Source organism: Daphnia magna, linkage group LG2, assembly GCF_020631705.1.
Source record: "Daphnia magna isolate NIES linkage group LG2, ASM2063170v1.1, whole genome shotgun sequence".
NCBI lineage: Eukaryota > Metazoa > Arthropoda > Branchiopoda > Diplostraca > Daphniidae > Daphnia > Daphnia magna.
In genome coordinates this window covers 6503867-6530362 of record NC_059183.1, presented here as the reverse complement: position 1 = coordinate 6530362, position 26496 = coordinate 6503867, and the positions used below count along the sequence as shown (strand labels likewise).

The 26496-nt window shown below is 41.8% G+C and overlaps 1 protein-coding gene and 2 long non-coding RNA genes across 3 annotated transcripts; 1 reads left to right on the top strand and 2 right to left on the bottom strand.

Moving 5' to 3' along the window:
- The first annotated feature begins 2092 nt into the window (after positions 1 to 2092).
- On the top strand, positions 2093 to 4317 carry LOC123469801. Its single transcript, XR_006643162.1, has 4 exons — positions 2093 to 2232; positions 2898 to 2977; positions 3060 to 3697; positions 3888 to 4317. It is a non-coding gene; the product is annotated as an uncharacterized LOC123469801 (long non-coding RNA).
- A 2340-nt stretch (positions 4318 to 6657) lies between these two features.
- LOC123469858 lies at positions 6658 to 7380 on the bottom strand. The gene is made up of 2 exons (XM_045169202.1): positions 6952 to 7380; positions 6658 to 6828 (listed from the first exon to the last, which is right to left on the bottom strand). Exons 1-2 carry the CDS (start codon positions 7378 to 7380, stop codon positions 6658 to 6660), a joined length of 600 nt encoding a protein of 199 aa, XP_045025137.1.
- A 15295-nt stretch (positions 7381 to 22675) lies between these two features.
- Positions 22676 to 22952, bottom strand: LOC123470195. The gene is made up of 2 exons (XR_006643817.1): positions 22849 to 22952; positions 22676 to 22772 (listed from the first exon to the last, which is right to left on the bottom strand). It is a non-coding gene; the product is annotated as an uncharacterized LOC123470195 (long non-coding RNA).
- Between the last annotated feature and the right edge of the window lie 3544 nt (positions 22953 to 26496).

Genomic DNA, 26496 nt, shown 5'->3' with positions numbered 1-26496 from the left:
GAGATTCCTCCTGTCACATTTATTTACCTGGAACGGCAACCTCGCGTCCTACCCGCCAAATTTGGAAAATATTTTTTTTTTACAACTGCATTTTATTTATGTAAATAGATTTTCTCGTAACAAATTTTTTATTCACTTTCATCTATCTGACACAAGTTTTGCATCATTCAACATCGTCTGCTAGTTGACTTTTTTAAACAATACAAGTGACGTAAATATTTCAATGATGTTTCTAAGTTAATTTGTGTTGAAAATGGCTTAATCGAATGAAGAAAAGATATGTGTGATTCACATAGTTGATACGGCTGGTTCGGGAAAGATTAAACTCTTTGATGATGAAAAGCTGATGAAATGTAGAAATGCACAACTGGTGTACAGTTTTCGAACAAACTCAAAGTTCAGTGGAGTAAAAATACCTGGATCCCCTAATGACATTTATGGTTATCATTCTTCCTGTTACATTAAATTCACTGCTGTTTCAGGCAAGCAGATAATTTTAGCTCATGAAAACAAAGTGCAGCTGGAAATTCTTCCTCATGCGAGTCAGGTAATCCTTATCGATATTTGTTCTTTACAATTTGCTTCATAAAAAAATATCCATAACACATTATAAAATACAGCGGACAAAGAAAGAAGGTAAAAACTGAGAGAAGAGCAGGGAGAAGACTCTTAGAAGACTGTCAGAAGAGTGCCCGCAGACTGACTGAGTGACTTACTTGACGTTATGACGCTTGACTGTTTTTTCAAGTGGAGGTTGTATATCTTTTATACGGCAAGACAGAGAGCTGAATTTAAGGTCAAATGAGCTCAGACGTGTTAAAAATAAAAAGTCAGGCGGAAAACATCTGGGTTTACCGTTAAGATAATTAAATTATAAAGGGGGTTATTCGGGGCAACAAGTTTAGGGTCAAAACAGGGCAATGGCTGAGAGATAAGGACAATAAATGAAGCGTGTTCAATTTTACTGTTTGAATTTGATTTGGGTGGTGAATCCTCACAATTGTAGATCTCTTATTTACGAGTATCTTCCTAATGAAAGAAGGTATTAATATTTTATTCATTGTTTTTTCGCAATTTAAATTAATGTATACATCGTAGAAAATCCCGTCACCGTAATTCAATTGGGAAGGCGTAGCCGGACGGCAAGGCTGTGCTTTACTGCGTGGCTTTGCTGTCTGACTAGGTGGAGCCGGCCGTTGAGGCTGAGTCGGCTGTGGAAGCTGAACCGGCCGTGGAAGCTGAGCCGGCCGTAAAAGCTGGGCCAGCCGTGAAAGCTGAGCAATCCGACAGTCCTTTTGGATTTCAATCATCCATTGCAGATCATCTCGACCAACATGGCCGTAGTTCCGCATTGAATAGGTATTTCAAATCTGAAGCGTCGTTATCCTAATGGGAGTTGCTGGCTGTCAACGCCATCTCTTGATGTTCATGGCCATACTGTTCCGTTAAAAGAAATTTAAATCAACGCAAGAATGGCTAGCATGGATATATTTCAGGTAATCTTAGCGAAAAGGACGAGGAAGAGCCTTCATCTTCTGAAAAAAATACGGATAATAAGGGTGTGCCAAAGCATAAAAAATGTGAGAAATTAGGAGTCATGAAGACCAGCCGTTTCGTTGTAAAATACTCATCAAATAAAAAAAGAAGATGTAAGGAATTTATGGTAAGTTTACCACTAATTAGCCTGTGCAATACATTGTAACTATTTTTCTTTGATATTCATAGACGAGGCAGCTGGCCCAAGATGGAGATGGTCTCATTGTAAGTTTAATTTACACGCTAAATGAAAAAACTCGCACAAAGGATTACACAGCAAAAAAGGATTTTAGTCTTTTGGGGTAAGCCTTAACAACCCCCAAGTAAGTGGGAAAAAGCAAAATTGTTGTATTTTTTTCAAATTTTTTGGGTTGTTAATACAATTCATCATGTGTGGGTATAATTTGTTGGAATATATACAACATGTCAACAACAGATGGCAGCACCTGACAGATGGCAGCACATACAAATGACGGATGCCTCGGCATCCTCTTCTATACATCATAGGCCCAAGACATCCCAGCAGCCATTTTTTAAAGTTCTGCTGAAAGCTAGCACCACGCTAACACCACGCTGAAGTCTCTCTCATTTTCGTTTTGCTCACATTGTGTAAAACTGTGTTAATTATTCACTCCACTGAAGCCAGTCGTTTCTACAGTTATATTCAGTTCTTGTCATCGAGTATTGTATACTCAGGTAATTAATTCTATGTTTATCTTCAATGTTTATTCGTGTGTTGAAGAAGACTACAACTATGTTCTCATGTATCCTACAATAAATGTGCAAGCCTGTCTCAGACAGAAGCCTAGTTATGTTGAATCCATCTCTCATATACTCGTCTATCTCCAACATAATTTCCCCGAAATTTTCTGATTAGTGGACCCCTGGATGGAATAAAACCTGAATAATTTGTGGAATTGGAAAATTTGGAAGAACCACGCTTTTTCATGGAATGGTTTTTGTTTAGTTACTTGCATCAAAAACACGTAAAATCAAAAATTTTCAAATCTTTAATAAATTCCCTCAACATTTTTGTATCACCTACCACACTTGAATCGAATCCGAACAGGCATTTGTTAATTAATCTTTATAGAATATGACACAGTGGTAAGCCATGGGAATACACATCTAAAGTTCTGATGTTCGAGTTCCGTTGCCTACAAATCTTTTCTAAAATTCCGTTAAAAACTTCCGTCTTTTATAAAATTCCGTTACTCCGTGGTATATACCACGAAATTTCATTTTGCGATACGATTCAAAATTTTGGGGATAGGTACCCCAGATATCATTAACCGAGCTTTTCGTACGAATAACCCTGAAATAGTGGTGTATCTTTTTAACAGTTTTTTGCATTATGGTAGGCTAGCTAAGTATATTGTAAAACAGCCGGCTATTACAAGGCTGAAGAGAAACTGGGCTAAACTCTGTGCATTAGCACAAGGTAATGGAACACCCCAACACGTAAATTTTTTAAACTACTTTATTGATAATATTTAATACATTTTGTCTACCTCCCATAACAGAAAAACTTGACTGTGCCAATTTAGAGGACCTACTTAGACCTATTTGAAGATGTAGACGATAAGCCTGCAGAAGATGTCACACATCCAAATTCACTTACTGTAGAGGTTCTAGAAGAGACTCTTTTGCCAACAATGTAAATATATCTGGTTCATTGCAGGGTGATCTGCAATTTCTGGACATTCCTGCTGCAGAGCTTCAACAAGACATAGAGGAAATAATCTCAACTCAGAGGATCCTCTGAAAGATAGAGAAGGAAGGGAGTTTGAAGCTGTACCAACCAGTTTTGTCTATTATGGGTATCAACTGCTTATGTTTGGTTTTTTATTAAGACGATTATTAATGCATAGAATTTTTCATGTTTAACCATTGTTTGATGACTTTGTCCGAGATGCCAATAACGTTCCTGCAACAACCTTTAGCTCATGAACCCTTTTGGATCCAACAATTTAGGAGAAAATTGCTTTGGAGCTGCTCTTGTTGATGAGCTTATAACGGACAGGAAAAAACTAATTCCGCACTTGCTAAAAAACTGCCAGTGGCTACTGCACCAAAACTGCAAGTGGCTCCTGCTCAAAACCGGCCAGTCGCTCCTGCCCAAATACTGCTAGTCGCTCCTGCCCAGACACCAAAATTTGTGGTATATTCATGAAAATCTTCGTTCGTTGGGAATGTAATTTGCTTAAGAACAAAGAAAATTTTGATTTGTTTAAATTATTTAACATTATATCTTACAAAAAAATAAAATTTTCTTTGTTCTTAAGCAATTAACATACCCAAAGAATGAAGATTTTTATATAGATATCCTATATTATGCAATTTCATATCAGGAATCGAACACCGGTCTCCGGCGTTCTAGCCGGAACCTCTACACATATGCCAGCGGTATCTACGAAACCACGCACAAACAGCTAGCTATTTTTTTTGAGTAAGGAATGTTTCAAAGCCTTAGCTCAACATTTCCAACTGTCGCTTAAAAAAACACACCCCCTGAGGGATTCATAAATGACCTGACCTGTTACTTGCCCTGAAGAAAAAAAGCAAGGTGTAGACAACCGTCATCTCCTCACCCCGTCTACCCTACCTATAAAAAAAAAAATAAACGCGTTACCCTGCCAAAAGATGGCTTTCAACATTTGAATCGGTGTTCGGATTTTTGTGCAGGATACTGTACGTATAGAAGAACTCTACTAGAGTGCCACGTAGCGGTAGAGCACTATCGCATCTATCTATAGTAACTGAGATCGGCAACCATAATTAGGTGTATGTTGTATTTCTCAGCTTCATTAGAAACACACGGGAATTTATGCTTTTTGGGAACAGCTGCTATGGAAGGAAATCTCTACCGACAAGACTGCTGGACATCTCGGATTAGATTGCGGGAAATCTCCGATAAAAAGATCGCCGGACATGACAACCGAGTCCATAGTTTCCATCACCGCAACAATATGGAAGAAGCTTAGTTCTTAACACAAATATCTATGTAAAAGTGTTCCTTAAGATTAAACAATTTTGTGTAAACAGTGATACTACTCTTGACGAAAACAAAAAAAATCGGATGTTTATGTATGCAAGTGTCCAGTATGTAATCTCTATTCAGTGAAGGAGATGGAGGATCAACATCCTCTTTGGATAGGGGGAAGGGATGAAGTAAGTTGAAACTGCTTTCATTATGCTTGACGGCAACTTGCCGTAGTCCTGAAGTGGAAGTGACGCACAGTGCACACACTACGTCACCACGCATACGATTTTAGACGCTCTTATTGCGCTTAGCGGTACCTCACCATGACGCGTAGTTACGGATGGCGCGTAGTGTGTTACTCTCGCACCACACCCACTTCTGTCTCTACCGTCTAGGCGTGTTGATGATTTCTCCCATGGCGTTTGCAACTGTTGCTACTTAAGTGTAAAAAAAACCCCTCCTTTTCGCTATTGAGCTCAGATTTTCCCGTGCTCCCATCTTGTGTATACTTGTACCGAGATATAAATAAACGGCCTATGTTCTCTTACTCTTACACTAGGTATCCATTATAGTGTTGTTTTGGTGGCTAAGCTTCCTTAGTTTTCTGCGGCATTTATTATTTTATAGATTATCTGGTGGTTCCCGATATTGAGGGATTTTAGAGCTTGTACCACTGACTTTGAGTCTGTAAATATGGTCAATACCTCAGTCAAGTCATTTTGGCCATATGTGATTTCCATAGCTCTAAGGATGACATAAATTTCTGCTGTAAAGATTCCCCTCCCTCTGATGTCCCTTCCCTCATTATGTATATCGCATAAGGTTTTTTTTATCTTCTTTAGCTGATTTATTGATGTAAGCCCTTCTTGTTGGCCTTTGATTGCATTCTAGTTCTTGGTTAAGGAGTTCAGCATCAACTTAGTTTGATTTGCTCTTTTTTTTACATAGGGGAGAATTTGAGTTCTGTTTGTGGTTTTTGCCTTGGTTGCCCAGCGTGTTGGGTTTACTGCAGGATTTCTTTGAAAGGATCGATACCAGCGAGTGTTATATGCTCTGTTGCTAGTTTAAGTGCGGGGGTGTTTCGATTTTTTCCTGTTTTGGGGGATTTTCTATAGTCACTGGATGTTGAATTGAGTGGATGGTTTCAGGATTTGTAACCCGTAAGTCCAGTTACTGCTGGCGCAGAGTGTCAGTCGGGACTTACGGGAATAAGCCTGCCAGACTGTTCTACCTTTACACGAATGAACTGTTTCTTAAGGGCCGTATCACGTTGTAAGGACAATTTTCAGGAATTATAATCCTGAAAGGCTAGATTACTGCTGGCGCAGAGGGTCAGTCGGGTCTAACGGTGGTAAGCCTGCCAGACTGTTTGTCCTTGCTACGGTTAAACTTAGCTCAAGTGCCGTAGCACTATTTCGAAGACTACTGCGGTCGCCTATGTCGGGCTAGCGCTGGTAAGTCCGGGAACTGCTGTTCGTCTTATGGGGCTAGAGCAAGGTCTGACTCTGTTGGGTCTTGTCGGGCTCAACAGAGGATACGGCCGCAGAGTATTACTCTTAGTAGCGGTGAAGTGAAGGCTCCGTGGGTCTGGCTCGGTCGCAGGCTTGCACGTCACGGCAGGCGGCTGGCAGGCTAAAGGAGACGGTGGCAGGAGGGCTTCGGACTTATCTGCAAAAGGAATGGGTTTGCAAATAAATAGACTTGACGCGACAGTTCGGTGAAGAAAAGTGAGTGTATTAGCATGGCTCGACGGCCCCTTATATACACGGAAAACTACACCTTTGTCTAATTTGTCCGAGCGTCCGATCCTGGAATAGAGGGCACCGCTGCTGATGATTGCCGGCTATCGATCAGTAAACTGCCCGATAACCCTGCGGGAACTAAACCTATATTCTGGCGGGATGAACTCTGCAGGCTCCGCCTCAATGAGTTCAACCCTCATGTCGTTCCTTTCACCCTCAACAGGTGTCTCCATATATATGGAAAAGCTCTCAGGCAGTTCCAATAACGCAGTCTTGCGCTCCAGCCTCCTATCTACGGCTCTTGCAAGCCGTAGGACGTTGCTCCCGCTTGCTTCCGCTAGTGGACTTCCTTACCCTCGTTAGCGCGGCACTCAACCGAGGATGACTCGTCTGAGTCTAGCCTGCTTCGGCCAAAGGGTTGTCACCCGGACGAGGGCTGTGAGCTTCGTCCGTCGGAATTTCCGACACTCCCCCCGTTAAACCTTGGTCTAACTGAGTTCGCGAAAGCTCACTGTCCTCGTAAGGTCCGGTGTTCTGATGGTCATCATCTATCTGGCCCGCGTGGAGCTATAACGGATATAAACTCTTTGGGTCTCTCGTTATCATGATCGACCCTTTGCCTCTGAATTTATCTGCGATGAGCACGTTCACACGCCTCGTCTTTCCGTCATTACCGGGGATTAGTTTTACTAGTCTCCCAAACTTCCATCTTGTTCTTTTGGCCGAATCGTTGTGAATCAACACGACTTGTCCTAACTCAATCTCCTTGACGTGTCCTAGGGTTGGGCAGTGAAATTGCTCCAAATCCATCACATATTCCGTGTAGAAATCCTTCCACCATTGAGCCACCAGGGTTCTCCTGATCCCCTCTCTCTTTGTCAGCGTCACCCGGTCCGAGTATTCTCTCTCCTCGTCATCGACTGGGTGATGCTGCTGTTGCCGGTAGCCTGTCACCAATTGTTTGGGGGTTAGCAGCTCCATATCATCTTCTGCCACGTATGTCAACGGTCTCGTGTTGATCGTGTCCTCTATCTCCGTCAACACCTTCTGGAATAGATCGTATTCCATACAATCGCTCCCGTACGTTTTATACAGCTGCCGTTTAACGGTCTGCACCATTCTTTCCCAGAATCCGCCCCACCAAGGGGCTGGACTCGGTGAGAATCTCCACTTTATGTTGAGATCAACCAGCGTGTTAAACACCCTGCTGTCTCTGTACGCTGCTCTCAGGTACTTAGCGGCCAACGTGAACGTTCTTGCATTATCGGAGTAGAGCGCCCTGGGGTACTCTCTGCGCGCAAAGAATCGTCTCAGCGCGAAGATAAACGTGGAAATCTCCTGGTCGGTCGTAACTTCGAGATGGACTGCTCTTGTTACGGCACATGTGAACAGACGTCACCGTTGATTTTTTTGGTTCAGGTAAATTGTGAATCTGACTCTAGGGTTTCAGGAGTAGGCCTCTGGGGCTTTGGTGGGCGCCGGCGATGAAACAGGTTGAACGGGTTGAGCGGGTTGACCTGGTGCGGGTTGATCCGGTAAGTCTTTCTTCTTTGGGTTGCGGTGAGCGGCCGTATGGACCTTGAATGGGGCCGAAGATGGCTGAATAGTTGGGCGGCCATTGGAATTTTCGAGATGGTAAAATTCCAAAGGCCCGCCGCCATCTTTGTACTCGGCCAAATTTTTTAATCGAAGATTCTTGTAATCAACGATGGCTTTAAATTCTTCTTCATTTGGTGTCCAGTCCACCAAAGTATCGGCCACTTCGGCCAAAATGCCCTCGAGTGCTAGCTCCTCGGCTTCGATGAGGAGCGTACTCAATTCTTGGGTGCATTTGGTCATAGTGGCGTTCAATTTATTGTTGAGGTCTTCAGTCGCTATGTGGTGCATGGCCGGGACCTGGAAAGCCCTCGGTAGAGGGACCAATGGTGGTCTTCCGTCGGCTAACAGCAGGGCGTGGCGCTGACGCGCGTGAAAAATCACATTGTAATCAGCAATCATGCGTGATAAACAATGGACCGAAGTATCGGTGGCAACACCGGACGTCGGCACCGTGGGCTGAGCAGAACAAGCCATCACGTCTTGGACGAAGACCAGTGTAGAAAGTGGAACGGGAGGTAGAGGTGATGGGGAATCAAGCAAAGGTACCTCACCAATCGATTGATCCGTCAATGACTGGACGATCTTTTCAGCTGGAATTTTTCCAGATGTGAAAAGATCGTCATCATTTGGGAAATCGCTTGATGAAGGCACAAGTTCAATTTTCCATGACGGACTCAGAGCAATATCATCACATTCACTTAGAACGGGAGCAGCAAGAACGGCTTCCCAATTGTTGGCTAGGGCTCGCCAAGAGCGAGTCGAAGCAATGATGCGATGGTACGTCTTCGGGAAGCGCTTGGTCTTCAACGGCAGGACGAGAAAGGTGTGCTGATCGATAGAAATATCAATCGCTCCACTGGAACCGGGCTGGCAATGGTAAAACAGCTGATGCTTATTACCCGCAGACCGTCTCAGAAAAAGGCCAAAGCCTTTCGATAAACTCGCCTCGCTAAGCAGAAGATCCAGGTTGGATTTGTTAGTCGCCATAACTAAAAGGTGGCAGAGAACAAAACAGATCCAACAAAAAATGGAAAGTGAAAAAAAGGTACAAGCCTTAGGAAAAAGCAACGCTTTTTAGATCACCAACACTTAAAACACGCTAAAAGAGTCCACTCGGAACGTTCCAAAACTGAAAATAAGATTGAAACTGAAAGTAAAATTGAAAATAAAAAATGAAACACTGGATGCTTTCTGAATTTAAAAAAACTTTGATTTAAAACACCCAATCGCGACGGCTACAAAGCCTCAAGTTGGGATAAAAGTCGGAACAGAAAGAACACAAACATACAAAATTGTGAACATTAAATAGTCGGCAAAAAAGTAGGCTGGGCTACAGCATCCAGTGGGTGTGGCGAATCTCGTGCGCTGATTGGAAAAGATGGCTGCCGAAGTGCACGTTTTTCAGACGTCGCACCGTGGGAAGTCCAAGCTCCAATCCGTTGAGGGTCCAAGGTTGAACGCAAGGTTCATTGAACTTAGGCCAGCTGCAACACTTGCGAAATCAGTGTGAAAACAAAAAAGAAAGGCACAAAAAATGGAACTTAAAATACTGGCAAGCAAAAGAATATGCACAAGTTCACACAAAGATGACAAAAGATAGCTTAAAAAAGCAATTAAAGACATTAAAGGAAGGGTACACAAAAAAGGCGGTAAATTCACTAGTCAAAAAACAGTAGAAGAAATCGAAAAGATCGAGATCAATAGACATGAGTTTTTTGACTGAATAGACCAATCACGAATACCTTCGTCTTGTCCCCGCTATTTGCCGGCGACTCCACTACAAACGGGCCCGCAAAATCTACTCCTGTTATCGTGAACGGATTGGACATTTGCAGGCGGTCCAACGGTAGGGGCGCCGGTATTTCATCGAAGTGCCTCGAGTCCATTCTCTGGCATCTCGTGCACTTACTTGTCTCTTTTTTGATGGCTTGACGCATCTTCGGAATCCAGAAATCTGTTCTGAGTGCCCCCATCATGGTTTCCAAACCCGGTATGTTTCAACCGAAGATGCGTCTGTTCTATCAGCCTTCTGGTTATAAAGTGCTCGGCCGGTAGCAGAATGAGCGCTGCTTTTTTATTGTATTCCATCCAATTTAGATGCCTGCCTCGATACCCGATTATCTCGTCTTTTTTGTCCCATATTAGGCCGAGTTTCCTCAACTCATGTGGGACTTCTGTTTTCCCAGCTCTAAAGCTCTTCACCACTGCTCCGTAGTGAGTCGCCTGGGCTTCTTTGTAAAGCTCGAGCGTTGCCTCTCGAGTTTCGTTGGTGGTCAACCCGGGGAACTTCAATTTTCTCCCACGGTGTCTGACCGTTGCCACCGGGCTTTCCGGATTCTCTTTGCCCTTGAACTTCTTTATCGCTCTCAGCATCGTGGCCAAGACTCTTACCATGGTTCGCATGCAGCTGAATCTTTCATATCATTCCGCTTCGATTGATACCGCACATTGCGTTACTTCGTCTGCCTTTTCTTCGACCGAGACTTCCTGCAACTGGAGCTCGGTCACTGAGCTTGGTGACTGCGGCCATTCCTCTTCCTTTCCCATCCAAGATGGGCCAGTCCACCAACTCTTCTGTGCGTTAAGCTGCGCAGCCGTAGCTCCTATGGATGCTACGTCTGCTGGGTTCTGTAACCCTGGGCAGTGTCTGATTTTCTCAGTTTCCACTGCCTGCCTTATCTCCGTCACTCTGTTATGAACGAACTGCTTCCACCGACCAGCCTCGCCTTTCATCCACCAGAAAGCTATCGCTGAGTCGGTCCACAGTAGGTTTCTCTTGATCTTTCTCTCCGTCGCTTTCTCGACGTAGCTTCCGAGTCTTGCTGCCAGAAGCCCGCTCAGAAGTTCCAGTCTCGGAATCGAGACGGATTTCTTGGGGTCTGGCGCTACTCTCGTCTTGCTACACAGCATTACCGGGTCTTTTCCATCCGTCCTCTGCAAGTATGCCACCACACTGTAGGCGTCATTACTTGCGTCGCAGAATAGATGGAGTCGTCCGTCATGCTCCCCGGCCCATCTGGGCTGATATGTGTTCTTTAATTCGGTTATCCTGTCAATAAAAGTCTTCCAATGAGGTATCACCTCGATTGGAATGGGCTCGTCCCATCCTGTTCCAGCCAACCAGACCTTTTGCATGATGAGTTTCTCCACCAACGTCACAGGAGCGATGAGACCCAAAGGGTCAAAGATTTTCAGCGCTAGGCTGAAAAGCAACCATTTGGTGGGTCTGTCACCAATTTCGCGGGCTTCTCTAAGTACCTGCGTCGGATCAAACCGAAATTTGTCCGATACTGGATCCCAGATCACCCCTAACGCCTTTGTGGCTGACTTGCTTTCCGCTGTGCATTCCGCCGTTTCCTTGAATTGGACCTCCGACAGTCTCTCAATCAATTCTGCGCTGTTGGAGGTCCATTTGCACAATTCCACCTTCGCGGCCTTGAAGATCGTATTAGCTTCGCGAATACGCTTCACCGCTTCATCAACATTGGTCTCACCCCCTAGCCAGTCCTCAAAGTATAACTGCTGTTGTAGCTGCCGCACGGTCTCCGGGTATATTTATTCAAACCCTTTCAGGTGTTTGAGGATGACGGCCTTGAGAATGAACGGGCTGCATGACAACCCGAACGGTACTCTTCTCCATCTGTATTCAATCAGTCTGGCTGTGCTTTCCTAGGGCCATCGATCCAAATGAACCTGATCAACTGCCCGTGCTCCGGGCGGATCTCCACTTGGAGAAACGCCTGAGTGATCGGCAGGCTATCCGATTCTGTTGGAACCGCAACAAGACTGCTAATACTTCCGGGTTTTGATTTGGCCCTATTTCCAAAGCATCATTGATGCAAGGTCTATCCTTCATGTGGGCTGATCCATCGAACACCGGCCGAATTTTCGTTGTCTCCGCGCCTACTTTAATCACCGGGCGGTGAGACAAGTAGGTGCAGTTACCGGTGAATTCTCGGTCGGCTTCTTCAATAAATCCGTCTCTGATATACAGTACCCACGCCAGGTATTGGATCACCTTGGTCCAAAAAAGGCGTTTTAACCCGCGCGAGATAGGCCTAACGGTGTCTCGCGCGGGAATTTTTTTAAAATACTAACAACAACAACAACAAGGGCACAAGAAATAAGAAGAAGGAATTGGCAGGACTGAAATTGTTACGAGAAAAGTGGCCGGTTCGCAATTTCGGTTGAATATTTTTAGATATTTGTGGCTGGTCTTACACAGTGTTTGTGCCCATGGGGTCAGCTGTCGCCCTGCTAATCATTTCAGTTTTCAACTCCATTACGTGGCTTATTTAATTTTAAGATTTTAAAAATCAGAAATAAATAAAAATTGCAGAGGGAAATCTCCCAAACGTCAAGGTAACATTCCCACCCAAATTTTGCACCACTCGTTGGATTGAAAAGGTCTCCGTTGCAAAAAAATTCTTGGAAGTTTTCCAGCTCTAAAATTATATATCGAGACAGCCGTGGACACAAAAGAACCCAATCAGCCAAGCTGGAAGAAACTAGAGGTTACTTTTAAGGATCGCTTTCGGCGTGTCAAAGTAGCCTTTTTCATCAGCGCTGCCCACGAAGATGAGCCTTTTCTGCGCCTTTTTCAGTCGCAGAAACCACTAGATCAATTTATCTATGATGAAGTCGGTAATATGCTCATGAACATTTAAAAAAGATATACTGAAACCTGATTTGGAAGAACTGGACATCTCAAGAACTAACGCGACTGAATTTGGAGGATCCAGAAAATCTTCTGTCTCACAATCGTGTATCAATCGGAATGACCACCTTTGATGAATTGGAAGCCCTTAAGAAAGTGGATGCTGGAAAGAAGGAGAGTTCCAAGCTAAAGAGTTCCAAAATGGACTGTTTAAGTTTCTCTTAAATCTACGGCTGCCAAGATCATCGCAAACGCCCGTCTATAAAATATCCTTTGGCCTGATACATTTCCAGACTACCTCCTTCGGTAATTCAGCAAGATTGTAAAGCTGCGTGCCGAAGGATGAGAAAACTGTGTCGTCATCTTATTTAAAACAGCCAAATTGAAGGCCCGGACTGGGACCTGTGCCAAATCCAAAATGATGAAATGATATATGGGGAGATCGGACCCATATTAAACACCAGCTTTTCCCTTTTATCTCCTATCCCCCTACAGGAATTACCTTTTTCTTTTTACGAATAATTTTTTATTCTATTCCCCAACTCCTCTAATTTTTATTATCATCTTATTAATAGACATCTTATTAAAAACAGCCAAATTGAAGGCCCAGATTGGGACCTGTGCCAAATTCAAAATGATGAAAAAATGGGGAGATCGGACCCATATTGGACACCAGCTTTTCCCTTTTATCTCCTATCCCCCTACAGGAATTACCTTTTTAGGTAGGGGGGGGGGATGGAACGAAATAAATCGAGAATAAATAATTCATATTCTTAGCTCTTTTTCTTTAATTTTTTTGCAATGACACGTAAACTAATGACCATATAGATTGTTTTAGCTTGTTAAAAGTTATAAACTACCCCCTCCACTCTCCTTTCTTCTCCGCTTTTTTCTTTGTCCAACTTTACCCAACAAATTGTCAAAAGTGACCCCAAAATCCCTAATTCCTTCCAAAATTAAAAATTAAATTATGACTTAACCTTACAACAATAAAATTTTTCCGATTCCTCTTCAAATAGAATTCCATCTTCCACGTCTGCTGAATTAACCAAAATTACCGAGTATTTTAAAAGAAAATAAATGGGACCAACGTTTTTCTGGCGCGCAAGCACTGCCGCTCCGTTTTCTACGTTTATTTCAAAAACTATAAGCCTCGCGTTAAAAACAACTTGCGTATCGTGATTGTGGTTTAATAACGAATCGAAATCTAATTTACTACTATATGTGTGAATGTCAAAGCTATACGAAGCTTCTGTTAGCACAGATGTTTAAGTTTAGTTCAAACTTGGCATTTTTCAAAACTACCTTCCCCATGGATAGTTTATATCCACCGTGATTTAGTTGCGTAACATCGTGTTCAAGTTCAGCTTTTGACGTTTGAGTAACGTATTCTTTAAAGCGCTTGTCTATAATCCAGGTGTTAATAAGTTCCATCCAAGTTCCTTTTACAACACACCTTCAGGCAAATGAAAATTTCTATTTTCAGTAAGCAACACAATTAGTTCAACTGATCTTACTTTTAACGTGACAAGTGTTTTTCCTAGTGAGTTTCTTTTTTTACACCCGCCTTTAAAAAACAACAACATATATATATGTTAAATTCTAGTAATAAATAATTGAAACATTCAAATCGCATCTCACGTTTCTTGATGTGTGTTAATAAATTTTAGATAATTACAGTTCTTAAACGTTTAATTAGTGTAATAACCATTTGCTTCTCCTTGCATGCATTCTCGTACAAAATTGCCTTTGAAAAATGATATCCTATTTAACCACATGAGAAAAATTTTAAAAAGAAATTTTCTAAAAGAACTAATAGACTTACCAGCTTTTGACATTCGTTTAATGAAAGAAAAGTAACGAGACATTTTAGCAAAAGTTTGCTTTGGCTCTTCACCTAATGTCATAGCTGCATGATATTGTAACAGATTCACTGGGTTTAAGGGATGTATTCAGTCATAGACAGCTTACACGACACACACACACAGCATTACATAGTAACAGCACTGACAGCACTAAAAACTAGTCTGAATCACTACATTGGACTGCCCCTCTGGCCGGTCATAGACGGGCTTTTGAGTCCTCTGACATCCGGCCAGAGTGGCAAAGTCCATTGACATCGCACATTTGCATCTTTTAGCATCGGGTGCTAAGCGACAAAGTACATTGGCGCTACATCCCCCCTCCTACCTACTGACATGGGTTACCTAAACTGGATAACAAACCCCACAAGGCATAACAAATAGAGTCCCCTATGTTTTCTACTTGAACATTTGGTAAAACTAATCTGGGTTAAACGACAATATTCACGCGACTGCATTCAGCCCGGGCTGGCCTTTATCCTCTTCTCCGGGCTCCCGCACCTCCACAAGACGAGTCAACAGTAGGGTGTCCACGTGACTACTCAGCCTCCGATACTCGATCCACAGGTACACCACCATTGGCAACGGGAACAAGCATCCGATCAACCATTCAAACGAATAACGCTTGGCATTCTCCTCTTCTTCCCATTGCCGTTGTAGGCGTTCGACCGCTTTCAGGTGTGAACTCGTCCCCGCTAGGTCTATACGCGTAGGCGTTCTTAGGGCGGCTGGTGCTTCCACCATGATGGGGCTCTTTGCCACTGGTTGCGATTGCTCGAACACCGTTGCCAATAGACCACTCAGCATCCCTGCAGCTTCCTCGTCGATGACGCTCGTCACATTCACTGGCATCATCTGTCGGAAGCTCGCTTGCAGAACCCATTCGTCAAAGGTTGCCGAACACAACCGTTGGATTTTTATGACTCCCGCTGCTGGCAGCACTTGCGGTAGACCAATTCCGCCGAACCTTTTCCCAGAAGACTGGAGCACTATTTCCACCCCGTTAGCTTGAAGTAACACAGGAACGATAGCTAGGGAAGTGTTGATAGCCGTATCCCTGTTTTTAATGGTCATTGCACGACCATCAGACGATTTTGCTGATGGCTGGCCTGCATTTTTAGTGGTTGAAGCATTCGCGGGATAAACTCGAGGGGCTCCGTGCAATAGGGGGTGGTGTCGTTGACCAAAGTTCCCAATGTTGCAGATGATTTCGGTGGGACACTCAGTTCCCCGATGTGTTCCGATCAGACACCTGAAACATAATCGTTTCTCTTTTACCCACTCCACTCTAGTTACAAGGTCTAGATCTTTGAATGTGGAACAGGTTTTTATCGAATGGGCGTTATCACAATAAATGCACTTCTTAATAACGCCTTTCTTCAGCGATGACGAATTACTCTCAGAGGGAGGACTTTGCTGCGGTTTCTTGACTGGTGGAGTTGTGGAGGTGTGAAAAACAACAGGACCTTTACCAAAGAGAGAAGTTGGTTTGGTGGAAGGCTTGGCATTTAGCACTTCCCGCTTTCTTTTCCTTCTGTGGAGCTGGTGATCTAGGAGTAAACGGCGTGGTCATCAATTCACCCATCACCATCTCGTCTATCCACTTTGCTAGATCCTTGAGAATAGCTCGTTTTGGAGTCATCCGGTACACTTTCACGCCCCAGCTACTTCTCATTCGCGGAGGTAAACGGGAGACGACGTGTTCCAGAGTCATTCCCGATTCCAAGTCTTGCTCATATCCGCCGGTGCTCAGGGCATGCATGGCTCCATGAAGAGTTCGATTGAGCTTGGCTAGTGCCTCTGAATCATCATCTCGGATCGATGGAAGATTCATAAGAGCCATCAAATGGCTCCGAGTAACCACTTGTGGTCGACCATATCGCTTTTTCAGTTCTACTAAGGCATCATAATAAGTGGACGGATTATCCAAGTATTCGGCTATGTAGGAACGAACTTCTGTAGTGAGCAACTGCTTTAAGAAAGCATGGCGTTGAGCGTCCGATGGTACCACATTATGGGTCATGTCCCTAAACGAAGAGATAAAGGTTGGCCATTCCTTTGGATCACCATTGAATGGCGTGATCTTTATCTGTGGTAACGCATTCATTAGCCAATTTGGGCTGAACCCCGCTGAAGCTCCCTTGGTGGAGGTGTACGCCTGTTGATCCAATCATCGCTGTTGAACGATGGCATTAAAGGAGGTGGTGGACCACCTTTCCCCGATTTCTGTAATGGTCTAGGATTGTACTCAGATGTGGGCGGGCTCCCAATCGTTGATATAGGTCGAGAGGTATCGAATCTATATCGATCGTTAGTTCTGCCCATTGCTTGCCTTAACGTCGGATCAGGCGTTTGCGGCCGTGAACTGTAACGATATCCATCCATGGTGAAGAAAGATTCTTCCTCAGCTTGGCTCCGAGTATCACGACTGGCAGTAGAAGCTGGCGAGTTACGTCGATCATCAAGGTAATGATCTACCTGTTGTGATACTCCTCGGACTCGAATCCTTATACCTATAATATAATTATAGGCATCTGTCATCGGCTTCTTGGCTTCCCATAATCTTTGATTGTACAAGAAATGGGCATCTCGTACTTGATCCAAACGACTATGGATCTGTGTATTAAGATGGTTTAGTATGGAACTGCGCCCATGGTTACTAATCAGTTGCTCTATCTCACGACACTGTTGCTAGGTAAATAAGCTTAATGTAAATTTAAAGTTTCTTCTACTTGATGATTTCGCTCTATTCGTTATAATAAGACAAGTTGAAGCGATGGAATTCAATTTCACTTTTATATTGTTAAACCGGCACGGGAATTAACATACAATATGTAAATAAATTATTCTCTTCGAGGACGTTGGTCAGTTTTTCGGAAAAGCTGTCTTGAGGTTACCGTGCGAATGATCTGCCCTGAAAAGGTATCGACGATGGTAAATAGGACGAGATAGGCAAATACTGACAAGAATTGACCAACCACCATAGATCGGACAAAACTATGCCAGCTAACAATGCTTACGTCCTGATTGAAGTGTTCAAATGATGTTCCGGGATACCCAGGGAGGAATGGCCACGCGAACGGATAGGCGATGGCGAAGATAAACACGAACGATGAAGTTCCCGGTCGATGCACCAAAATGTTAACCACCGAAGTAAAACGACGAAGATGGGATGGGGCTAACTCAGTGGCCAAAAGGGCCATGCTGCGGTGTATTTAAACACGACACGAGGTTACCACACGGGAAAGTTTGGGCGACAGGTTGCGACTGCTACCACCACGAAAACGATTCAGACTAACCTCGTTGCTGCATTTTCCTCCGTCATCGACTATGGCGGAAATGCAGGGGAGGAAAAAAACAAAAGAAGGGCGCTAACGTGACAATTAGCTTTTAGGTGTAAATGGGGTGGCGGAAGTGTAAGGGAGGGTAACCTTTTACAAAAAACAAAGGGTTAGTTCAGCCAAGGTCAGACAAGTTCAGACTTGTCTGCCCCTCGGCTATAACGCAAACTTACACATACACACACACACACATACAGAAAAAACGAAAATTAAATTACATTTATACACTAACGACTTCTGTCGTTAACAACAGGGTCCCGTTTTACCCTTCTCTTCCCTACTCCATCGATTCTAGGCAAGTGCGAACGAATTTTGATCAAATAATCCTGTCAACGGAAGATGTTCCCGTTTTCTGATGAAACAGTTATATTCTCTTCTTATTCAGTGTAATCCATATGTAATCATGTATAAAACATGAACCAAATGGCAACCGAGGAGGATCTTCTTGCTGAAGTGGAGGTTAGGAGACCCATAGAAATTGGAATGATTATGGAAAACGATTGTCAAACACAGTAAAAGAGGCGCTACATCAGACGGATAGGAGAAGAAATTGCTGTGGTTTTCAAAAGCATTGATAGGGCTCCATCGGAAAATAGTGATATATGTGGCCATCTCTTTATCCCAAGAAGAGGAAATCGATTCATTTGAACCAATAACCCAAAAACTTGCAATCCCATGACCGTTACTTTTTACAAATGCTAACAATGGTTGGAATTAAAACATGGTTCACAGTAATCCATTTTTTCAAAGAATAACCAAAATAATGAAAACCACGGTGGACAAGAAGACGAAATGATGGACCATGAAGCTCAAGTTTTATGTGATACTCCAGAAGATCGTGTACCAAACGTTGTAGAGGTGGAAGACGAACTAGAACCGGAAGAAGTCCTTGATATAGACCCTATTGCACCTTAATTGAGTTCTTCGTTGGTCAAGAATTACACAATGCTAGTTTTATAGCAGTAGAATGTTGATTCGTGAACAATGCAATGTAGCTTTATACGGCGTTCCTCTCACTTTCTTCAGACTCATCAGGCAGATCTATACGTCAAACAGTACAATGGACTTAAGTATTATTTGAATAATTTAGTTGAAAGAGAGAACATGGCAGCCGGAACATGACAACCGGTACAAAGATGCGATAGCTATTTGCAGATAATTGGGAAAGTCAACCTTTTCCCTTACTTTATCTGCAACCCTAAATGGCAATAGGTAACCTACAGCTTTAAAGCTTATCAAATTACATAGAATAGGCCAGCTTTTCTTTCAAGCGTTCATCGGCTGAAATTTGAAGAACTTAAATGGGGCATTCAAGAACGTAAAATTTTGGGGATTATTGTTGCAATGATTCATGTCAACGAATTCCAAAAGCACGGTCTTTCCCACGTCCAACTACTCGTGTAGTTAGATACCAATGACGTTTCAACGAATAAAAACAGTATTGACAAGACAATTCATGCTGAAATTCTTGACCCAGATACGCACCTGAGACTTCACAAAATTGTTAGGAGCAACATGATTAACGGCCTATGCGGAAAAAGTATTGATTTCATTTCGACCATGCTCCAAATAAGGGTTGTTAACGATACCCAGAAATTTTTTTATCTGCAATGCCGATTCCGATACATTTTTGGGCACTTACCGATACAAAAAAAAATAAACAAATTTTTTAATTTCATTGCAACCCTACGGCAGCACTTCATGGCAACCCGTGTGAAGCTGAACAAACAGCATTCGTAGATAAGGATACGAATCAGAAGATCGCAAATCATTACACGGCTTCTTTTTAAAGATTCTACCTATCACATCATACCCCGGGAAAAATTTGTTTTGCGGGTTTGAAACAGGTTTTAGGGATGAAAAAAAATCTTTAGAGTCAATCGGTATTTAATAGAGGATCTAAAGGGCCAACTTCGTCCTCTACATCAGCTTGGACCATTGCTTAATTTTTTTAGTTCAGCCTTCATTTCTGTTTTCACGCCATCAATTTCTTCTTGTGACGAAAAACCATCTGCCACTTCATTGAATTTAAATCTAGGGTGAATTGCGGAAGCCAAACGCAAATCATAACGGAGAAAAAAATTACAAAACCCATTTTCAACGCCATCGAGGAAAGCCGCAGCCAAAGATATACAGACTTTTGGGTTCCCAGAATTTTTAAGGCCATCAACTTGTCTCTTAATCCCAAAAATGGGAAGTAACATACAGCTGTAACTTGATTTTTTCTTTTCCCTTGGAGACTTTTTAAAGCATTGGCAATTGGCTTCAAAAGCATACCGCATTCTTTCATAAAAAATAGCTCCTGTGACTTAAAATCTGCAATGCCGTTATAGTCACACAGAGAAACAATATAGACTTCGTTTGCAGATCAAGTATCGCTATCGAGTATGGATCAATACCGGACCGATACCGTACCGATTCCTATTTCTTTAAAGTACCACCAATACTGTCCCGATACCAGGTATCGCTATCGCCGATACTGTCGGTATCGAAAACAACACCGATATTAACAACCCTGGTTTTGATGTTTTCTTTATCTTAATTTGGCTCATGATATCTTCTATTTCTTTCTCTTGATGCGGAAACTGTAAAAAAGCTTGATCGATTTCGGTCTCTTCTTAAACCGTTTCTGCAAGTGAAGGTACACATTCCCAAGGTTCAGTTTTATCAACAGAATCCCCCAACCTAGTTGGTGATTCTGATTCTTTATCTGGCACCAGTGGTGTGTCTAGAATCACTTGATCAGTTTCAGTATAGTCGTCTGTAAATGAATAAATGTCAAAGTTTGACGGAGCACTGGAATCTTTAGATTAAGAAAAAATATTTTTTTTACTTTCTTCATCAGTAGATTCAGCCAGAAAGCCAGCAGATTCATTCTGCCCAGCAGCAACATCATTGATGACTGCTTCTACGTTTTCTGTTTTTGTTGCGAGCTGGAAGACTTTTATCATGTTAGCTCCGTTATCAGTAACAATGATGAAGAAGTAAAAATTCCACTCATTGAGGACTTTTTTCATCAAGCCACCAATTGCATTCCCAGTGTGGGGAGCAGGAAAATGAAGTAACTCAAGCACGGCATGTTCCAGTTGATATTCCGCATTCACGTAGTGAATAGTGACACCTAAATTTTAAGTTCAGTATTAATGATAAAAATTACGATAATTAGTTTAATTTGATGAAAACTAACTGATGATTACCCAAGTACGAAGAAGTTATTTCTGGCTTGGTCTAAATGTCAGCAGTCCTGTTTGGTTTTGACTTGGCCTCATCAACCCTATACGCTTCACAAATTTTCTGGCCCGTTCGTGTAATTTCAGGATATCAGCAGCCAATGATTTTCTACCTGGTATATTATGTTTTAGGTCTAGCAACAAAGCATATTATTGCCAGTCTTTATTTTCACACGTAGATGTTGTCATGGAAGTGGTGGCAACACAAAATGCTAGCTTTTTTCTTAGAAGTAGTTGTTTGACATTCTTTCTAGCATATTTTTCCTTTTTTTTCAATCTATAAGTAAAAAAGGAAACGCTATGAGAAGTTGAGAAAAAGAATGTTGCACGATAACATTTTAACTGAATAAATGTTGGCTGTAACAAGGATTTAGCTTTGGCCCTTGCAATTTTTCTTGGGTTGCATGATTGTGCTGCATTTTCCTTGTCATTCAGATATTGCAAATATTCATTGTGTTTGTGTTTCCGAATCTTTAAGTGATTTTCAAGATTTGTTGTATTGCTACCCTTTATTGTTGCGGTACAAGAATTGCATTTGCTTAGATCAATCGTTTTATCGTGAGAAAAATATGCATGGATCAAGCTTCTTTTAATATTGCTGCTTTTATTTTGAGATTGGGCATCTTCTGAATCCCAACTTTTGTCTTTTTCAATTTTTTGTTTTCGTGCATGAATTCTATTTGTTGTTAAAAAGCTGAAAGAGGTTCTTGACATAGTTACCCGCTAGGGGACATGACAATTACTCGCTAGTCGCTAGAGAAAAAATAGACTGCTAGTGAGAAATAAATTCTAAAGAAAAGGGGTTAAATTTGGAACTCTAGGTGGTTTTTTACACACAAAATCTTGCGGAAAGACAACGAAAAGAACGGAAAAACAAGCCATTTCTTTTTCGTTAACGGAAAAAACGAGATTTAAAAAAAGGTGATAACGAGGCACGTTAATACGTTTATTTCGTTATCGTTTTTTAAACGAGAACAACACTAGCCTGCAGTGCCGGATTAAGATTTTTTGTGCCCTTGGGCTTTTGACTAATTTCGCCCATTTATTTTTTAAAATGATTAAGAAACAATATTTTTGCTTTCCAAGTTTGTATTGACAAGAAACAGGCCAGCTCTTTCCACAAATTACACATTTTGACAGTTACTTTGATACGCAACACTTGTTTAAACTTGCACTTTTCGAATTTTTTCTTTCACAAACTGCTCTACGACATCGTCGAAAGAGAGACATTTTATAAATTCGTTTTCAATCGAAATAAGAGAGAGAAAGTTTAGTCTTTTTTGGCCCATAGTTGTCTTTTTTTCGTTTTTTATCAACTTAGGCTTCGAAAAAGATCTCTCCCCCGAAGCTACACTTACCATTAGAGCAGAGTTGAAACTAGCTTACCGAAACGTGAGCTTAGCTCAAGCTCTCCGCTCACGGCCTAAAAGTGAGTGGAGCTCAAGCTCAATCTCGCACAAAAGAAGTTGAGCTTCACTCAAGCTCACGTTCGCTCAAGCTCATTTCCAAGTTCTTTTTATTAATAGATTACCTTTGACAACTGACAATCAAAACGGTGTATTTTTTTCATATTTGCTTTCATGAGAAAGCGGTCAATGCTCAATGGTCTAACATTGAATGAGAATGACAAATCTGCCAGAATTATGCCCATCGCTGCCAGAATCATTATTCTCTACATTTACAGTTTCACAATCAACTTGATCATCACCACCTACAGCACCCACATGACTTTGTAAACTTGGAGAAGCTGTTTGCTTTTTTGACGCCATTTCTCATTAGTCTCTACTCTCTAAAGAGTTTAAGACTTTCAGTTTCAGATTTCCTGGTTTTAATTTGAAAAAAATTAGTGTGAGTTAAGCAATTAACTACAGAAAACCGATATTTAAGACACAACTCACAAGTTTATGTTTTTATTTGTTCAGTTCAATCACTAAGCTGTAACTGTAAGTATAAGCAACTAGTATAGGCTGGGCTATTAGCAAGTAGCACAGACAGCTTTCCACCTCCAAACGTGGAGACTTGTCTCATTTTGGCAACCACTTTCAATTTTGGCCGCTAGATGGCGCCACAAGCGTGAGCTTCCGCTCATTAGGCAAAAGCTCAAGCTCAAGCTCACACTTTTTCAAAAAGAGCGAAGCTCAAGCTCAAAGCTCACAAAATGAGTGAGCTTTTGAGCTAAAGCTCAAGCTCTCGTGAAGCTCGTTTCAACTCTGCATTAGAGATAGATAAATGCGAAGGGCAATTTCAACATTTGGGAAAGGTAACTGAACTTTCTGTGTGAATAGAGTTTGATACATCATATTCACAGTAAATGACTTGTCGAAATCTGGGATTTCTGTCTCAAGGTACTGCTGAATGTATAGGCTGAAATGTGTCAACTCATCGGGAAACGATTTCTCTAAGTCAGAACTATACTGAGTTTGCAAAATGGTGGCCTTTTCGATCAAAATATCAAAATCCAATCTCCAACCATTATTGAGAAATCCGAATAAGCCAGCATCTTTACTGTAAGCATTTGTCCGGGAAATTAGAGCTTGCTACAAAGAGTCCAATATCGGAAAAAATCCATACACTCGAAAGCGAGTTTGACCTGACAGAACGACCTCTTCGCTTGGACCACCAACTTGCTGTCGACGCCTTCTTGGTATTTTATCTGCACCTCTATATTTTCCGTTTGGAATCAGCTTTAAGGCTTCTTTTTCAAAGTCATCAAATATTTCTCGTTGATTAGCTACGAAATCTGTTAAGGATTTCATCATCAACGCTGCCCAAGTCCAAAGTTTCGGATTGCAAAGTTTTGCTTACAATATTAAATCTCTCCATGACTGAATTCCAAAGTCTGGTCATTATGGCAGTCTCGCAAAATAGCATGTGGTCAAATAAAGATTTGGCTTGATGCCTTGTATAAGGCGTTTGTTGTAAATCCTCCAACAATTTTTTAAGGGAATCTTAAATTTTTGTATAGCCAAACGAAAGAGCTTTAACAGCATCAGCTCGTGCAGACCATCTAGTGTTTCCGAAAGGCGCTTGACAACAAACTTTTTTGGGTCAATGTTTTTTATTAGCACTGACCAGCGACGAGTTGATCCAGAAAAAAAAAGAAAAAAGTTGTTGGACAATTCCGAAAAAGCGAGTAGCCTCAAGACAGCTTTCAGCTGCACAAACCCCAGCAAGGTTTAGTGAATGGGCAAAACAGGGAATGTAAAAAGCAAGAGATTTTTTTCAATTATTTTAGCTTGCCCGCCATTGTACCTTCCTGATATATTCGCAGCATTATCGTACGATTGCCCTCGTGCATTTTTAATGTCAATGTTTTGGTCCTCGAAAAATTTAAGAATAATGTTGGCCAGATATTCACCAGTATGGCTTTCAATAGGAATAAAGGACAAAAAGCGTTCGGTAGCTTCGTGAGACGTTACTGAAACATATCTGATAATCATGGAGAGCTGGTCAACGTTTGTCAAGTCTGGTGTAGAATCAATGGACACAGAAAAAATCTTGCTTCTTGGATTTCAGAAATAATTAGAAAAAGCACTTTCACACCCATAATTGTAATTAACTCTTCGTAGATGGTCGAAGATAAATAAGAAGATCGACCCTTTCCTTTGTTGCAATATTCTTTTAAATGGTTACAAATGAACGGATCAAACTGACTCATCAATTCAAGAATACCAAGAAAGTTGCCGTTTTTTGGCGATCCTATTAGTTCGTTATCTCCACGAAGTGGAAGGCCTCTTTCACACAGAAATTTGATGACAGCAACAACACGCAATAACAATGATTTCCAGTAGGAGCCTTCTGTGCTTCTCACTTCCTCTATATGCTGATCAATTTTTCCAAAAAGACGCCTCCTTAAGGTCAAAGTAGGTGCGTTTGTTTTATGACTTTTGCTATCTTCGTGCTGTCGAAGTGAAGAATCACCATGCTTCCAGTCTTTAAATCCCACACAAGGATCTCCAAATTTTGTTGACGATGGCAATGAAAAAAGAATGCAAGGAAAACAAAATATTTTTCCCGTTTCCGGGGAGGAAAGAATCAATTTTCGCAAAACTTTAAACTGATTGATGTTTTTCTGATCCGTTTGAAGTACTCGGTAAAGAAGGCCTTTCGAAAATTTTCTATTTTAGTCACCAAATTTTTGCAAGGATGCCTCAAAATTAGACTTATCGTCGCGGTGCTGACATTTTTCTGGCCCGTCTTTAATCTAATAGTCTATATCGTATTGACTTAATTTCCCCCAAAGTCCAGCGTCATTAGTGCGCTCAAGCTTCACTGATACAATTGCTTCAGTTGAATTTGAAGCTCCCAAACACGAATGGAAATCAATGTCAACAATATTATGATTACCTAAATGATTTTTGACACGATCATCGTGAATGCTTTCATGTGAAACAGGAGAATAAGTAAGAAAATTAGATAAAGGACTTGATACATTCGATTCGATTTCGACTTCATCATTGTCGTCATCATCAACATCCAATAAAACTGAAGCTGAGGCAGAGCCGTTTGAATTTAAATCAGCTTTTTTTCCAAATCCAAATTTGCTTAGTTTGGGCATTGAGTTTAATAGATGTTTCTCTTTTACATCTTTAGTTGCCTTAGCCTTACGATTTGCTGCCCCACTTGGGCGACTTGACTTTTTCAAGCCATTATCTGAATTTGACATAACTGTTTTCGAAACTTAGTACGAGTGTACGACTTAGAAGTCTATTAGTAAATAAGCTTCTTCTCAACCGACGACTCAAGAAAAACTGAACAGCATGAGGCGCATGTAATTTACTTTCCCACGAGTACCAGAATCCTCAAGGGACGCGCAGAATTGTCAGAAGGCCCCCAGGGGCCCAGCTTTGACCTTCTGCTTTCAAAATGAGAGAATTCAAAGATGAAAAATACTATTTAAAATTTTTTTTTCGAAAACTATTTTTTTGGCAGTTTTCAACAAAATTTGCGCCCTCCCAGTCCTTGCGCCCCTGGGCTTCAGCCCCGGTAAGCCCTATGGTTAATCCGGCACTGCTAGCCTGGTGGTACTGGAAATTTTTTTGTCTACAACGCGTTCATTAATGTGCTTAAAGGACAACCGAAATCTGTGATTGCTGTGTCACCCACTGCAATCCATTTAATTTTGCTGTAATAGGTTCTAAGTAATGGGAGTATTTACCATACTCGAATTCACCAATGGGCTCACTGAACTTGGAAATTAAACAATTTTAAAAACCAAAAGTCTGGGAACGGATGCGATAAGAACCGGGACGGGTGTGTTGGAAAATTTTCAAAGAAAGTGCACTCTTGAACCCGAAAAAATGATTCCAAATGGTCAGAAATGTTTCCGTTTAGTATAAGTTACAATGTTTACTTGCCATTTAATGATTGGAAGCTGGCTTATCTCTCTAGTGTATCTTGATTACATTTTCCAGCAAGTACAGCGGAACGCATAACGGAATGCATAACAATTGGCAAATCGATATTTCAACCACTTTCGACATAAATATTTGCTTCACTTCTGGGAAAAAAAATCGATAGGAACTGTTGACATGACAGTACCTGTA

What these genes read in the sequence shown, in the direction of transcription:
- LOC123469858 (XM_045169202.1), bottom strand. Translation starts at nt 7,380, where the DNA reads ATGGTGCAGACCGTTAAACGGCAGCTGTATAAAACGTACGGGAGCGAT. An exon ending in GATGGAAGTTTGGGAGACTA is followed by an intron (nt 6,829 to 6,951) that starts GTAAAACTAATC and finishes TATCCGTTATAG; the next exon opens with CTCCACGCGGGCCAGATAGA.